Source organism: Poecilia reticulata, chromosome 8 (assembly GCF_904066995.2).
Source record: "Poecilia reticulata chromosome 8, P_reticulata-male-v2, whole genome shotgun sequence".
Classification (NCBI taxonomy): Eukaryota; Metazoa; Chordata; class Actinopteri; order Cyprinodontiformes; family Poeciliidae; genus Poecilia; species Poecilia reticulata.
The window spans coordinates 19,466,702-19,483,106 of NC_088837.1; the positions used below are offsets into that span (position 1 = coordinate 19,466,702).

The 16,405-nt window shown below is 35.8% G+C and overlaps 2 protein-coding genes across 2 annotated transcripts; both read left to right on the plus strand.

Annotated features, from left to right (window-relative positions):
* The first annotated feature begins 4,861 nt into the window (after window positions 1-4,861).
* LOC103468663 (apoptosis regulator BAX-like) lies at window positions 4,862-8,258 on the plus strand. Its single transcript, XM_008415899.3, has 6 exons — window positions 4,862-4,969; window positions 5,308-5,356; window positions 6,173-6,325; window positions 6,455-6,590; window positions 6,805-6,909; window positions 7,019-8,258. Exons 1-6 carry the CDS (start codon window positions 4,918-4,920, stop codon window positions 7,124-7,126), a joined length of 603 nt encoding a protein of 200 aa, XP_008414121.1. The 5' UTR covers window positions 4,862-4,917; the 3' UTR covers window positions 7,127-8,258.
* A 1,684-nt stretch (window positions 8,259-9,942) lies between these two features.
* LOC103468662 (apoptosis regulator BAX) lies at window positions 9,943-15,677 on the plus strand. The gene is made up of 6 exons (XM_008415898.3): window positions 9,943-10,086; window positions 10,669-10,717; window positions 13,251-13,409; window positions 13,512-13,647; window positions 13,741-13,845; window positions 14,281-15,677. The coding sequence occupies exons 1-6, from the start codon at window positions 10,059-10,061 to the stop codon at window positions 14,377-14,379; spliced, it is 576 nt and encodes a 191-aa protein (XP_008414120.1). The 5' UTR covers window positions 9,943-10,058; the 3' UTR covers window positions 14,380-15,677.
* Window positions 15,678-16,405: the final 728 nt, after the last annotated feature.

Here is a 16,405-nt window from a genome sequence, read left to right on the forward strand (position 1 = left end):
TACCTCCAGTATCACGTGATCAACTGGATAAGAGAGCAAGGCGGCTGGGTAAGGAATCATTAATTACTTCTGATGGTGTTTACAAACAGAACTGTGTAAAACTCACCAGGAACCCTAAGAGTAAAAGTAGCTTCTTGTGATGTCATTTTAGGAAAATATGTAGCATTTATGCAATTCCAAGATTTTTCTTAGTATTTTGCCTCTATGCGATAAAAGTTTGTAGGCATTAATGGATCTTCTAACGTAACAAAATGTTGATGGTGTGGTATAGTTCTTAAGAATTTTTAAGCTAAGATCGAATCTCTCGGAGAATCTTTGCGAGTATAGGTCCAGACTTGTATGAATAATTTGAATAGTTCCCCAAACTTTGGAGTCTTTTGAAACAAAAAAATTATTCAATAAGCAAAATATAGTGTAAATAATTGTTGTGGTTTAAAACTTTATTTATTTATCTTTTTCAGGAGGGAATTCGTTCCTACTTCGGCACTCCCACTTGGCAGACGTTGGGGGTTTTCCTGGCCGGTGTTCTTACCACTGCTTTAGTCATGCGCAAGATGTGAAAGCCGCTCTAGGAGCAGGGAGGAGAAAGACGGGAAGAGCTACGACTGAAGGAACGGGAGCAGAAACAAGATGATCAAAGGGCCAACGGAAACAAGTCAAGGCAGAGTTTTAAAAAAAACAAAAAAAAGTTGAGCTAGAGGAACTCGCACACAAACTGAGAGCTGGACTGGAAGCGCTGTTGTACCCTGTGATCGTTAAGCCGCTGAGGAGGAGGGATGTGCATGATGTGCAAAATCAGAGAGATAGGGAGGATTTCAGACTTGAACAAAGAAGGAACTTTAAATAATTCATTTTTCTACTTGGTACAAAGTCACTGCACTATGTTTCTTACCCTAAAACTAAAAGTTCAGCTGGATGGAGTGGGTTCTCTGTTATTTTAGTTGTAGTGCTTTCTTTCTTTTTTCCTTTCTTTCTTTCTTTCTTTCCTTCTTTTTTTTCGTTATCATCATCATCATCATGTTTGTATGCTAGCCCATCTCCATTCATATGTTATTGTGAGTAGTCCCCCTGACGGAAATTTTCAACAAACTGGTGGGTATGGACATATTAGATGGTCACGTTGAGACAAGATAATGAATTTTTTTTAAACAATTAATAGATGAACTAATCTAAACATGGAGTTTAAGCATTAGATTAAAACAAGCCCAGTTAACTTGTCACCCCGTCCAACCAGGAATCCAAAGTTTCTAACTATTTCAGGGACTAACGAAGGGTGTCTAATCAGTTGGTTGTGTTAGGAGTTTGTTTACATTTAGAAAATATTCATCTTATCATTTGAAAGAAACACAAACCTTAAGGAACTGTTACTGTTAGGATCACTGAAGATTCTTGGGTACATTTAAATCATTGCTGTTTTGGGTGTTTGGAATATCACTGTAACTGTGACTCCTTTAATACAGAAAAAAACACACAAAACAATCCGTTTTATAAAGCCATGTGTCGCGAGTCAGCAGTTGCTTTAACTTATGAAAGAAGTTGTGGTGCATACACGGAAACCAGTGGGCTGCTTACCTCACTTTTGATACGTTCAGAGTACTGTATTTTTGCGACTGTTTTTGAAACTGCTGCAACGTCATGCAGCACAAGGCTTTTTATACGTTTTCCTTGTTCATCAGTGCCTTGGTGTTTGCTTTTTTACGATGAAACCACTTTGATATGAGTTTTCACCTTTTCTATCGTATTTGTACGGGCGGAAATTGTCTCCAGATCCCCTGAAAACTTTTTTGCAGTGACTTGTTATGTTGTGATGAGGAAAATAAATCTTTTAAACGCTTCCTGTGGCTACTTGTGCGTTGTTCAGATGAAGTGTTATTATGAAATGGCCAAGTCATGTAAAACGTTAAAATTTTTTTAGAGATGTTTTGTGATATAATGTTGGTGTATTTTTTTTTTTTATATTTCTACTCACATGTCCTCAGAAAAGGCTTTATTACTTGAAAAAGCGTTTGCGGCGAAACCTTTAGCTCTACAGAGGGTTCAATTTTATTTAAAGAAACTAATTTTTTTCTGATAGACAAACTTTTGCCTGTAGTGCTTAGTTTAATTTTAGAACCTTTCACTGAGTTGATAGTCAGAATATTATTAAATTTGCATTTGAAAGGGCATTCAATAATATGTAGGGTATTGTATCGAGATTCAACCCAAGGCAGGCCCTATTTTCTGTATGCCCATACAAGGAAGTAATATTTCTCAAGTAAGTGGGAGGGAAGTATTGTTAGTTGTTTTTCATTCATATCAGCAAGTATGAATGAAAAACATACCTGCAGTTTCACTCATGTAAGGCATGAGTCAAACTTGTTGGGGATATGTTTACTAATGGAAACTGTTCCGCTTTCACCGTTAAGATGTCCTTTATAAATTTAACAGTCGTCCCCAAGAACAAAACAATGTCCACCTCCCAAAACTTTCTGAAAAACATGTTTTCCATCTTTGAACATGTCAGTATGTTACAACTACTTCTACCTTAAATGTTTATATCAACTATAATCTATATTTTGTGTGATTTAACCAAGTATGGCTACCAATCTTTATTTCAGTTGGACAAAAAAACAACTACAAACTACAAACAACTACAACTACAATGTTGGTGTATATTTATTTATTACATTTATTTGCAGCAAAACCTTTAACTCTACAGAGGGTTCAATTTTATTTAAACAAACTTAATTTTTTCTGACAGACACTTTTGCCTGTAGTCAGGGGCGCTGCCATGAATCTTGGGCCCTTTGATAAACAATTTGTTTGGTCCCCCTGTTACAATTTTTTCAGTCTATTTGACCCATAAAAAGTGTCACAATTTTAAAGGCTTGCATCTGCCTTGCTTTCTTTGGTTCACTACTGATAATTAGCACAATATTTACTGCCAAATCTGCCAGGATACTGCCAGATTACTGTGCCAAATCAGTCCCATTATGTCCTAACAAATTGCTCACCTATCCCTTTATTTGTTCCTTAGTTTCTGTGTAAGGGTATCACGGCCCAGGCCTTCATGGGGCCCTAAGCGAAATTTGGTTTTGGGGCCCTCTAGTTTTGCTAATATTGTAGACTGGCTGCAATCAACAGTCAGATTGTTAGATCTTTCAAAAATCTGCTAAACTTATTGCATCTCTGACAGTGATGTTTGCATTATATCCAATATGCACGTATAATATAGGATACATGTGTTGGCCCATTTATCGGTGCCGATTTTCTTAACTCTGGGGGATGGGAGATAGGCCAATGCTTGCATGTGAAGTTAATCTTATCCACCTTAGCAAAGGTTTAAAAATCAGTCTCTGTCCTTTTCTGCTCTGCAGTGAGAGGTTTGACTGACAGACCGGCCCACCAGGTCAGGTCTGCACAGTTCCAGTTAACAATATTCACCCCACTGTTGCCAACTTTCTTGCTACATTTAGCGACATTTCAGAGAAAAATAAATGGTATTGAGAAAAATCAAAATTGACTGGTAAAGCTTTTTAAAGATTGATAATCCACGATCTGCCAGAAAACTGAAATTGGTGCAGCACTACACACATAGTCATGACATTCTATGAATAAATAAATTTCTGTTAGGTGTAATTACAAAAATGTATACCAGGAGAGTCTTTCTCACCTGAGAATGTGGACTTGTACTGAGCTAGTTCTGAGCCTTCAAACAATTTTAATTGGAGAAGTTTATTGATGTAAAAAAAAATACTGTTTGTTTTAGACATAAATTATTATGCTCAGCAGCAAACTAATATATATTGCCAACTACAGCTTAGACTAGCTCATTGATATATTAATGTAGTAGCCATGTAGCCTGATGTAAAAACATTTTTGCTAGACAATGTCAAACATTGAGAAGTTTTAATTATCAAATGTTATCATACATGCCGTTTTGAAGCCAAAAAACCATCAGAAATATACAGAGCCAACCACAAGAATCAACTAATTTAAAGTTAAAACTCAGTTTCATACAAACACAAACATTGTAGCATAACTGTTTGGCTGTTGAACTGGACCGTTCCAGGTCGCTATTAAGCTAAGTTTCGAATAGTAGCTCCACAAATCTTTCTGATAAACATTACATTACCAAGAAAAACATACCGTCAGCTTGTCTTTATTTTAGTCTCTCTCCTCTTCTTTTCTTTTCCTTTCCTTTCTTTTCTTTTCCTTTTATGAGCTCATATCACCGTGCAGTGCGGTACCATCCGCGGCCGCCGGAGGGCCCCCAAGAGCAATTTATTTTTTTGATCTTTCTTTTTGTCCATATAAGAAAGACTTCCACATAAATTGTCAAATATGTATTATTCTAAAAAAAAAATCATAACAAAGGGAAATCACTTATTAAGAGTAAAGAAATTGAAAAATGGTCAAAAAAAGGTGGAATGAAGATAAGAAAGGAAGAAGATTATATAAAGTACATAAGTCAGTATTAATATTAATGAGAGAAACAAAAGGGAATAAATAATAATGATCAGATTAAGAGTAGGTCATACCTATTTAAATTATATTTTATATTTAATAGGGAGGAAAAATAATGATAAATGTGACGGATGTGGAGAGAAAGAAAATGTAGAACATGTATAGATGAACTGCAGAACATATGAATCTGAAAATCAGAAATTGAAAAGAATGGTTGGAATGACAGGACAAGAATTGAGTCTTAAAGGAATATTGGGAAATGAGGGAAACATAATGGATATTTATAGATTAAGAAAAGCATTATTTATTTTTCTTCAAAATACAAAATAAAAAATTTAATAGATGTAAAGAAATTTTGCTACACAATCGTGTACAGTAGGTGGCGGTATGCACCTTAAAGTTGCTTGCCATCCGCCATAATAGAAAAGAAGAAGAAGAAGAGAAACGAAAAGGTGAAACTTGAATGCGGAAATGTCAGAAAACAACATGGCTTCGGGAGGAAAAGGAGACGATCAAGACACAGGTTAATTATATCTAAAATAACTTTTTTTAAGATAACTTTTTTATGTTTAGCCGTTTGTGTAGCCTACGGGAGTTTACAACTTTACAAATAAGTACGATACTAAAAATTAAAACCCCTTAACGGTCAAACCCGGAAAATCTAATGTAAAAACGACCCGCGGGTGTTCTGCTATATGTTAAAGGTGTTTAAACAAAGAAAAACAAATGTATGACATGGATTTTTATAACTTTTTAAAACCAAGTAAACTGTTTCATTTTCAACTTAAACATGAGTTTTACTTTGATTTAGCCATAACGTCATTTCGATGATGTAACTCTTGTCTGATTCTTGTCTTTTAGGATCTTTTAAAGATACCATAGTGAAACAGCTAATTGTGTTGTTAAAGAAGTAAGTATCACCACTGAACTTTGCTTGATTACATATAAAATAAATAGATGTGCAGGATCGAAGTGCTAGTGTTTCAAATTACGTCTTACCAAAATATTATTAAATCATTATTTCTCTGTAGGTTGTGTTCCCTTAAGTTTGATGGTTTTATTTTTCATTTAGTGTCATTTATAGTCAGGTGGTACCTTCTCTCTCTTCAGATCAGTTCAGACTTTCAGTTTCCAATTCCAGAAATGTCTGTTATTGCGAGGTAGACAGATTGGCACCTTCCACTGATGAAGGAAACTGCCAGGAGGACATTTTTCTGTCCTCATTAACTAGCTGGGACTTTTCTTTATACTGTAATGTAGGTGTTGCTGTTTCTCCAGAGCCTCAATAAATGAAAATTACTAGATAAAATGTTCTGTTCTGTTTGACATCAAGAAATTGTACAAATAAATCTAATTAGCTTTTTTCCTTTAAACCACTCTTTGTATCTATACTCTTGAAAGTTTAGTTTAGCACAGATCCAGTTGAATAATGTGACAAGTTTAGGGGAGAAAATAAAGACAAAAGTATGAAAATCCAAGCAAAGTGGGCTAGATGCTGTTATATGTTTTTTTTAAAGAAGGAAAATAACTTTAAATGATTATTGAACAGATTCTAATATGCCATAAGCCCATATCAACAATATTGTTATCCTGGTTATCTAAATGCATTAAATGATTGTACACAGCTACTTTAATTATTTTTGAACAACTTCACAAACTAGCTACTTTCTGGGCAATATGTCTCATGCTGTTTGCCTGATCTTAACCCATCTCGTCCTCCTTTTAGTTTCATCTGGAAGCAAATTGAAAGACGTTCACTGGGTAATGCTGAAATGATTCGGAAAGTACTGGACGCACCGCAGCTCGGTACCCCACAGATGCAAAAAATCTCTCGGTGTCTCCAGGCTGTTGGAGATCAAGTGGATGGAGATGTACAAAGGTGAGCTTACCTTTCTGGGATGGTTGTATCTCTAATTTAAGCACAAAAGTGGATTTTGAAAAACATAAGTTGTAGAATTAATTGTCTTTTCCTGAACCAAATATTGATTTTTTTTTCTTCCCCCTATAGTGCAATGAAAGATCAAACAATACGCCCTTCATTAGACACCTACATGAAAGTTGTAATCGGGATCTTTTCAGACGGTGAAATCAACTGGGGCAGGGTGGTTACAGTATTTTCCTTTACCTGCCTATTTGTTTTGAAGGTAAGTGAAGCACTTGGTTTCTTCTTAGGGAATTATTGCAGCCATACACATGAGTGTTGAAAGTATTTATATTTTATCAACTTTTAATTTTAGAAGTATTTGATCATTCTTATTTTAGGAACCAAGTTTAACTTGTGTTCAAGTAGGCAACAGGTTTATTCAATTAAATTGAAATGGATAAATTCAATTAAACACTTTCCACACGTCTCTCCAGGCATACGAAGACAACATTTATGACATGATAAAAAACATAATCAACTGGACCGTAGATTTTTTCCAGAATAAGGTTGTCAACTGGATACGAGATCAAGGTGGCTGGGTAAGAAACTCGCTAACAAATCGTGTTTGTTAGTGAGACCAAAGCTCAGCTGGTTGTTGAGCTTTGGTCATAAAAAGAAGGTTAGTAATATTCATATGTATATTTTCAGGAGGGGATTTTCTCCTACATTGGCACTCCCACATGGCAAACGGTGGCAATTTTTCTGGCTGGCGTTCTCACCACCTTTTTCATCACCCACAACGCGAGGCGTCCGTGAGGCACAAACGGAAGAACTATGCAACAGTTGAACGATAAGATAATGGGCGTCTGCAAGTCGAGTAAAACAAGAGGAACTCGTGTACAGGGAAGGATTCCTTATCTCCCGTTCGAGTGTGAGATTGTGAGTTGGACTAGAAGTGTTCCTGTTTACATGCACAAAATCAGAGGATTTTAGAAAGAAAAAAAAAAGTGAACTGAATAATTTTTAGTTGGAAAAAGCAGAGTTTCAGTAGATGTCATAACATGTTGAAAATGTATTTACGTTAATTTGCACTTTTGGTACTTACTACATTTTCCAAGTGCCTAGAACTGAATATTTTTTTCCAAGTTGTTTCAGAAACTATCCATACCCAACATACTGTCAGTTCATATTTTGTGGAACAGGCACTACTATCCACTTTCAAGTTTATGGAAACTTTATTTAAAATATGCTGTCGGTTACACCTTGTGAGTCTGTGAGTTAAGCATTTGGCTAATTATATAAATATATTACTCTTGAAAGATGTTATCTTCCAACACCCTTATTTATTTGTCTATTTTAATAGGTTGTCTGAAGGATAGTTTCTGGCAACACATCTACAATATCAAAATGTAGTACCATGTGAAGCACTGATTGTTTGAATAAAACAAATGTCTGAAAAGCAATTTGTAGAACCTACATTGATGTTGGAATGTGCCTTTTTGTACATCAGGCGCTCTGTTAACCACAAGTGCTCTCAGTCTGAAGTACTTTGGTGAACTGTATTTCAAAATTTTTAAGGCATATCTTTAATTGAATGACAATCAATCATCACATTGAGTTGTTGCATGTATTTACTTGATTTTTGGGGACATTGGGGTTTGTTCATCATGTGTTTTTGAGTGTCATGGACTAATATTTAATGTGACCATTGAAAGAAGTTGTGTTAAACTTCTGGCATATGTTCAACCTATTTTCTGACAAGTTCTGAGCACTTTATATCTGACTACTAGAACTGCTGTAATATTATATAGCCAGTGCCTTCTGTTTTTTATGTTTTTATAAGAACAGTTGTATTCCAAGGTTTCAACATTTTCTGTTTGTAAGGCTGAAAAATGCCTCAAGTTCACATAAGTTGAAATGCAAAAAATAAATGCCTCCTTTTTAAATACTCCTTTTGTCATGTGCATCCATCACTTTGAACTCTGTCATTCTTAAACTTTTCTAAGGTTCCTTTAACTTTTTTGCATTGATTCAACATTAATTCCAGATTATTTAAGTGCTTATTTAATTATTTCAAATTTTAAGGGAATAAAAGATTATTTAAATTGGGCAAAAGAATGTGAAGGCTTCTGTAAAGATTTTAAACTGTTCTTATTATTGTTGTGATTACATTTATACATTGAACTAAATCTATCTCTGAACTCCTTATCTCTTTGAAGATTTCAAACCCTAATCAAATGTTTCAGCTAAGGTTTACTTTTGACTCCAATGTGCTGTTTTTGTAAAGTGCAAGCCGACATTTTATGGTAAATTTTAATTTTTCCATATGGAAAAATCACCTGATTTTACTTTGGGCTTAAATTGAAGGAAATGTAGTATGCTTCATTTTGATGGATTGTAAGGAAAAATGCTTTAATAAGAATATCTTTAGCTTCTCAAGTTAGTCCAGACTTTCAATACAACCTAAGAAGGAAAAAAAAAGCTCACCTCAGGTGCGACAGACTGGAAAGAGCGATCTTATCAAGTTGTTAGACACGGACGGGAAGAAATGAAAGCACGAATAACCATCTCAAGTTACTGTTTTGACACCAGCCTTCCAGAATTATTTTCACCCTATAAGATAACATCTACTTTTAAAAGTGACCTCACAATGTTGAAAAATATTGTCAAATAAAGGATAATAAATGCGGACGACCTTCTACAAGAAAATGAAGCACAATACTTTAACATAAATTTAAAAAAACAGGGTTTTATTAATGCAAATATTTATTATGGACAATTAAAATATCATCTTATATCCTTGCTCATTTAAATGAATTTACACATTGAATGTTTTGATAAAAATGACCAGATGGCTTAAAAATCACCTTTTACCTCAATTTAAAAAAATACAAGACTTTGTTAAATATTCCTTTAATCATTATATCCAACACATATAATTGGACTTCAGTTCCACTCAGTTTTCTTTAAGTAGAGCTGAATTATGACACTTTTTGAATTGGTCATATTAACATTCAGTTTAGTACAAATTTAGTTCAATTTCCAATAATAAGATCCAATCAGACTGTCCCATTCACATAATTTTCTATACAGTGCACTTTAAACTCATAATGCTGCATGTACCCCTAAGTATCACCTCTGACTAATCTCCTATGCAATAATTCATGGCATAGTGTTAAGTAAAAACACAGAAAGGCAGTTCTTCTTGTCAAATCTCTCTCACCAAGCCCAAAAATAATGTTGAACCTCTTTGCAATCTTTGGCTGCAACTGAATAATATAAAAAGAAAAGAAAAGAAGAAAACAACAAAATAAATCATACCAGTACAGTTTATTTCTGGTTAATCGGGTTTTCTATGGTTGACAGCAGGTTGGTACCAAACAAAGAAAATGTAATGTCGAGTCAAATTGTGGTTCGACAGCAAGGGAGTGGACACTGCAACCGTGTCGATGTAGATCTTATTTAATATGGTTAAAACTGTGATAAATACGTTTTGAAATTAAAGTTATACTTTTTTGGCCATCATCAACATTGTTAGTTGTGATACAGATTGAGTCACTTCGTATGAAAACATTATGTTTATGTTTATAGTAACTACTGTTTATATGATCATGACAAGAGTCACTGACTACCCTCAGTTCTGTCCATCATGGTCACATCAGCATCAAGGAGGAGCAGAGGAGGAAAAAAGAAAAGATGTGGTCACATGACTGTGCGGAAGTAGGAGCCGGGGAGGCAGACAAGCAAAATGGCAGAAGGAGGAGGAGGTGATCAAGGTATTGGCTTGCATCTACTATGTTTTTTTTATTCGTATAAGCTGTGACAGTGTTCCTAAATGTTTTGTAGGGGTAGAAGACCATCCAGATTAGCGGTTTGCTTCGGATTTTTTAGTTCCAAGTTTATCGGACTGTCGCAAAAAAAACACACAAAAACACCGTTGCCTGAACTGATGTTAGCTTAGCAAAACTGCTAAGTCTTAGCACTGATGCTGTAGAGTTTTTTTTTTTTTTGTGCTTTTTAGAGACTAACCTCAAAACATTGATGTTTGGATATTCGTTTGTATTCTTCTCTTCACGCCTAAAAACCCATAATGTTCACCAGGAAGCTAGACTGTTTTGAATATAAAAAGAAAATGTTGACATTATAAACCGTTAAACCTGACTCCTGGGGTTTAACGTGATGCTATGGTGCTCTGGAAGTCTCATCTGAAATATTTATTTCGAAGCAGAAAAATAATGAAGAGTAGGAGTAAACAAGCTGTTGGTGTTTAGTTGGAGATTAATTTAGCGTGAGTTTCGCTTTGACGCTGGTGCATCAACATTTGAATGATGTGACTCATCCTAACCTTTGTTTCTCAGGAAATTCGTCTGATCAGATTGTGGAAGTCGGAGCTGTGTTGCTGAAGGAGTAAGTCAACGTCGGATCTGACTTTTCGTTTTCTCCTGTTACACTGGAAATAGATGCGATTACTACGACTTGTATTTGTCCTGTTGCACATTATGGTGGCTTGTATTACTGTCTTCAAGTTGATATTACCATTTTAATCTGGGCCCTAGATGGCTCAGTTAGAGCAGGTCCACCGTGTGGAGATGCTACTGTCGTCAACTCAACCATCTTGACTTTAATTTTTGATCTTGCCATTGTATTCAATGTTTTCTGCCTGCTACTATATTTTTTTTTACTATGAACATTGGACACCCAACATAATGAGGCTTTTTGTCTGAAACTCTTTCTACTTTGGTAAAATGCAGCAGAAGAATGTAAAGATTATTTTGTTAGAAGACATTTAAGTATTTTCTGTCTCTCCAGGCAACTCATGTTACTGAGTGTCTAATGACAAAAGAATTTTAAAGATTGTATATTATTATATATTATATTGATAGAACATATGTATACTTTTTCAAGACATGCCTGAGTTATGTGTGGGACACTCTGACTAAAACATACCCTAAGGCTCATCAAACCGGTTTAAGCTTCTCAAGAAGAAGAAGAAGAAAAAAAAAACAATAACATGAATGCTGGGTACAGAGTGTTCAGACAGAAGACTCTAATTAGTCTCTTAGCATAATTAATAAAAATGACTTTTGCTGTAACAATAACAAAAATTTGTAACATTTGGCTTAGCATATGTTTAACATATTTTAACAAAACTTATGTAATTATATTCATACGTGTGATTAAGTTCTGATATATATGTTTTTTATATATTATTCTATAATAGAAAGTCAATATGTGAACAAGCCACCAGACGTTGGGTGCTAGCAGACGCCTAGACCTGTCGCGATAAACGATAAATAAATTAATCGGACGATAAATTAAACCTATCGACCTCATTTTAATTATCGTCTTTATCGTCTCTTCCGGCCTTTTTTCTTTCTGTTAATGACACTGAATGAAAAAGGCTCAGCTCTGGTGCTCTTCGCTGACCCTCCCTTCCTCATTTCCTTAGTGTAATGTCCAGCGCACACGACACGAGTTGTCGGCCCATTTTCAAACCCTGAGAGACCACACCGTAGCCGACAGAAATCCTAGGTATAACGGCTCGATCGGGTTCGTCGTGCCGTGTGGTGTCCAGCCACATGGGCACAAAATAATGGCTACAAGTCCAGTTAACTAATTTTAAAACCAGGCATTAATCAATGCTTTATTAGAATCTACCTGTGATGCATGTGTCAGCGTAAAGTCCTGACTGAATGAAAATCATTATAACCTATTTATGTCACGTTAACGAAGAACAGCTGAAAACTTACCGGGTTTATCAACTGCGGTAGCAATTTGGCTCCAACTCCTCCCCTTGTCATTTCTATATTCTTTGCACAAAATGTTGAATAAACATTAATGATAGCACAAATCATCTCCGATGTCCGCTGGACTTCGTGTTGCGCCATGTCAGCTGTTTGGGATTCCCCTCCGTAATTTCCCCTCAGAAAACGCGGAGGAGAATCCGCGCTTTCTGATTGGCTACCTGTCACATTTAGCGTTAAGCTCCCAGTCGGGGAAAACCCCTGATTTAGATCGGAGCGGCCACGACGATCTACCGTAACCCACCACACACTGCAGGATGATCGGTTACGAAATCACCAGCCACAATCTTAGATCGGCCAACGATCTAAGATTATCTTAAGGGGAAAATAGGGGCAAAAAATAGTGTAGTGTGAACTACTGCATTAGGTAGTCGGATGTGCCCGTTTTCTCTATTTAAATCTAGTGATTACTGAAGGGCAATATAGTATACAGACTTCATAATCTGCACTCTTTTGGTTGAATGCAATATTTATTTCCACTTTGGCTTTATGTTTTAGTTTTTATTCAAGTACGTTTTTTGTTAATGGAGACTGAGAATCCATTTTTTTTTGTTTTGTTTTTGGTTGTTTTGTTAATTTAGTTTATCAGTTCCAGTTTTACGTGTTCTTTTGAAAATACAGTGTATCTATCAGGAAATCGCATGTATTATTAGTCATTTCCATTAAATCAGTGTCAAAAGGTCTTGAAACAATATTATTGTTTATCGCAATCATTTTTTAGACAATTAATCGTCCAGCAAAATTTGTTATCGTGACAGACCTACAGACGCCCAATATGATTTACTTTTTAATGTTGGATTTTATTTAGGATTGGAGTCGGGATAAATTAAAAAACACTTGTACTTTTTTTGAGATTGTACTTTTTCAGCTTTAGACTAACTTTTGAGCTTCTTTTGACATCTGGACCTGAAGCATTGTTTTTGTTCAAGGTCTATAGTGGTTTATTTGGGTAGGAGATTATTTTAAAGTGATTCTATCTGTCCCTGTCTTGTACACAGCCTGTTACCTTAGAGCCACTGCTGACCAAACCGCTTTTTTTATTTTAGTGGCTTTGTAACATATTATTGTGTTATAAATTCTGTGTCAAAGTGTCCGGGACTGCAGATCAAACATTTTTTTCTGTTTTGCCCGAGTAGCTTCATTTATGAGCGGATGCGGCGGCACGTAGACGGTGATGCCGTGGTGACCAGAGAGCAGCTCGGCGCACAGGAGCTGTGTGACCCAAACCACAAGAAGCTCGCTCAGTGCCTTCAGCAGATCGGAGACGAGCTGGATGGAAACATGGAGCTACAAAAGTAGATGAACTCTCTAAATTCCAACACAAAATTTGTAAATGTTTACTCTGTCGGCACTTGCCCTCACTTCCAAATTGACTCAGAAAATAATGTTTTCTCTAGGATGATAAACGACTCTGCCCTGAGCCCGTCAAAAGACGTCTTCATGAAAGTTGCCTATCAGATCTTTTCTGATGGTAGATTCAACTGGGGCCGAGTGGTTGCACTCTTTTACTTCGCCTGTCGACTCGTCATAAAAGTATGTGAAAGCTCCTCTGCGGTTCATCTGTTTGGGATTATTACTGAATAATAAAGTGATTTTTTTTTTTTCTTCCTCCCATCCATTTTTAAGGCCCTTGTAACCAAAATTCCTGATATCATCAGAACAATAATTAACTGGACAATAGACTACCTCCGGGATCACGTGATCAACTGGATAAGAGAGCAAGGCGGCTGGGTAAGGAATCATTAATTACTTCTGATCGTGTTTACAAACAGTACTGTGTAAAACTAACCAGGGAACCCTAAGAGTAAAAGTAGCTTCTCGTGATGTCATTTTAGGAAAATGTGTAGAATTTGTTCAATTCCAAGTTTTTCTTACTATTTTACCTCTATGCAATCAAAGTTTGTAGGCATTAATGGATCTCCTAACGTGACAAAATGTTGATAGTGTGTTACATTTACGTTAGGACATAAGAATTTTTAAGCTAAGATCGGATCACTCTGAGAATCTTTGCGAGTATAGGTCCAGACTTGTTGTATGAATAATTTGAATAGTTCCCCAAACTTTGGAGTCTTTTGAAACAAAAAAACATTCAACAAGCAAAATGTAGTGTAAATAATTGTTGTGGTTTAAAACTTTATTTTTTATTGTTTTTTTTTTTTTTTTCAGGAGGGAATTCGTTCCTACTTCGGCACTCCCACTTGGCAGACGTTGGGGGTTTTCCTGGCCGGTGTTCTTACCACTGCTTTAGTCATGCGCAAGATGTGAAAGCCGCTCTAGGAGCAGCGAGGAGAAAGACGGGAAGAGCTACGACTGAAGGAACGGGAGCAGAAACAAGAGAATCAAAGGGCCAACGGAAACAAGTCAAGGCAGAGTTTTAAAAAAAAACAAAAAAAAGTTGAGCTAGAGGAACTCGCACACAATTCCTGTGAAACTGAGAGCTGGACTGGAAGCGCTGTTGTACCCTGTGATCGTTAAGCCGCTGAGGAGGAGGGATGTGCATGATGCGCAAAATCAGAGAGATAGGGAGGATTTCAGACTTGAACAAAGAAGGAACTTAAAATAATTTATTTTTTACTTGGTACAAAGTCACTGCACTATGTTTCTTACCCTAAAACTAAAAGTTCAGCTGCATGGAGTGGGTTCTCTGTTATTTTAGTTGTAGTGCTTTCCTTCTTTCTTTCTTTCTTTCTTTCTTTCTTTCTTTCTTTCCTTCTTTCTTTTTTCGTTATCATCATCATCATCATGTCTGTATGCTAGCCCATCTCCATTCATATGTTATTGTGAGTAGTCCCCCTGACGGAAATTTTCAACAAACTGGTGGGTATGGACATATTAGATGGTCACGTTGAGACAAGATAATGACATTTTTTTAAAACAATTAATAGATGAACTAATCTAAACATGGAGTTTAAGCATTAGATTAAAACAAGCCCAGTTAACTTGTCTCCCTGTCCAACCAGGAATCCAAAGTTTCTAACTATTTCAGGGACTAACGAAGGGTGTCTAATCAGTTGGTTGTGTTAGGAGTTTGTTTACATTTAGAAAATATTCATCTTATCGTTTGAAAGAAACACAACCTTAAGGAATTGTTACTGTTAGGATCACTGAAGATTCTTGGGTACATTTAAATCATTGCTGTTTTGGGTGTTTGGAATATCACTGCAACTGTGACTCCTTTAATACAGAAGAAAACACACAAAACAATCCGTTTTATAAAAGAGCCATGTGTCGCGAGTCAGCAGTTGCTTTAACTTATGAAAGAAGTTGTGGTGCATACACGGAAACCAGTGGGCTGCTTACCTCACTTTTGATACGTTCAGAGTACTGTATTTTTGCGACTGTTATTGAAACTGCTGCAACGTCATGCAGCACAAGGCCTTTTATACGTTTTCCTTGTTCATCAGTGCCTTGGTGTTTGCTTTTTTATGATGAAACCACTTTGATATGAGTTTTCACCTTTTCTATCATATTTGTACGGGCGGAAATTGTCTCCAGGTCCCCTGAAAACTTTTTTGCAGTGACTTGTTATGTTGTGATGAGGAAAATAAATCTTTTAAATGCTTCCTGTGGCTACTTGTGTGCGTTGTTCAGATGAAGTGTTATTATGAAATGGCCAAGTCATGTAAAACGTTAACATTTTTAGAGATGTTTTGTGATATAATGTTGGTGTATTTTTTTTATATTCCTACTCGCATATTCTCAGAAAATACTTTACTACATTTATTCGCAGCAAAACCTTTAGCTCTACAGAGGGTTCAATTTTATTTAAAGAAACTTAATTTTTTCTGATAGACAAACTTTTGCCTGTAGTGCTTAGTTTAATTTTAGAACCTTTCACTGAGTTGATAGTCAGAATATTATTAAATTTGCATTTGAAAGGGCATTCAATAATATGTAGGGTATTGTATCGAGATTCAACCCAAGGCAGGCCCTATTTTCTGTATGACCATACAAGGAAGTAATATTTCTCAAGTAAGTGGGAGGGAAGTATTGTTAGTTGTTTTTCATTCATATCAGCAAGTATGAATGAAAAACATACCTGCAGTTTCACTCATGTAAGGCATGAGTCAAACTTGTTGGGGATATGTTTACTAATGGAAACTGTTCCGCTTTCACCGTTAAGATGTCCTTTATAAATTTAACAGTCGTCCCCAAGAACAAAACAATGTCCACCTCCCAAAACTTTCTGAAAAACATGTTTTCCATCTTTGAACATGTCAGTATGTTACAACTACTTCTACCTGAAATGTTTATAATAAACTATAATCTATATTTTGTGTGATTTAACCAA

Excerpts from the sequence above, each read along its gene's own strand:
- LOC103468663 (XM_008415899.3), top strand. The coding sequence starts at position 4,918 with ATGTCAGAAAACAACATGGCTTCGGGAGGAAAAGGAGACGATCAAGAC. Across the intron at positions 6,326-6,454 it reads GTGGATGGAGATGTACAAAG|TGCAATGAAAGATCAAACAA; the intron begins GTGAGCTTACCT and ends TTCCCCCTATAG. Across the intron at positions 6,910-7,018 it reads TACGAGATCAAGGTGGCTGG|GAGGGGATTTTCTCCTACAT; the intron begins GTAAGAAACTCG and ends GTATATTTTCAG.
- LOC103468662 (XM_008415898.3), top strand. The coding sequence starts at position 10,059 with ATGGCAGAAGGAGGAGGAGGTGATCAAG. Across the intron at positions 13,648-13,740 it reads CCTGTCGACTCGTCATAAAA|GCCCTTGTAACCAAAATTCC; the intron begins GTATGTGAAAGC and ends TCCATTTTTAAG. Across the intron at positions 13,846-14,280 it reads TAAGAGAGCAAGGCGGCTGG|GAGGGAATTCGTTCCTACTT; the intron begins GTAAGGAATCAT and ends TTTTTTTTTCAG.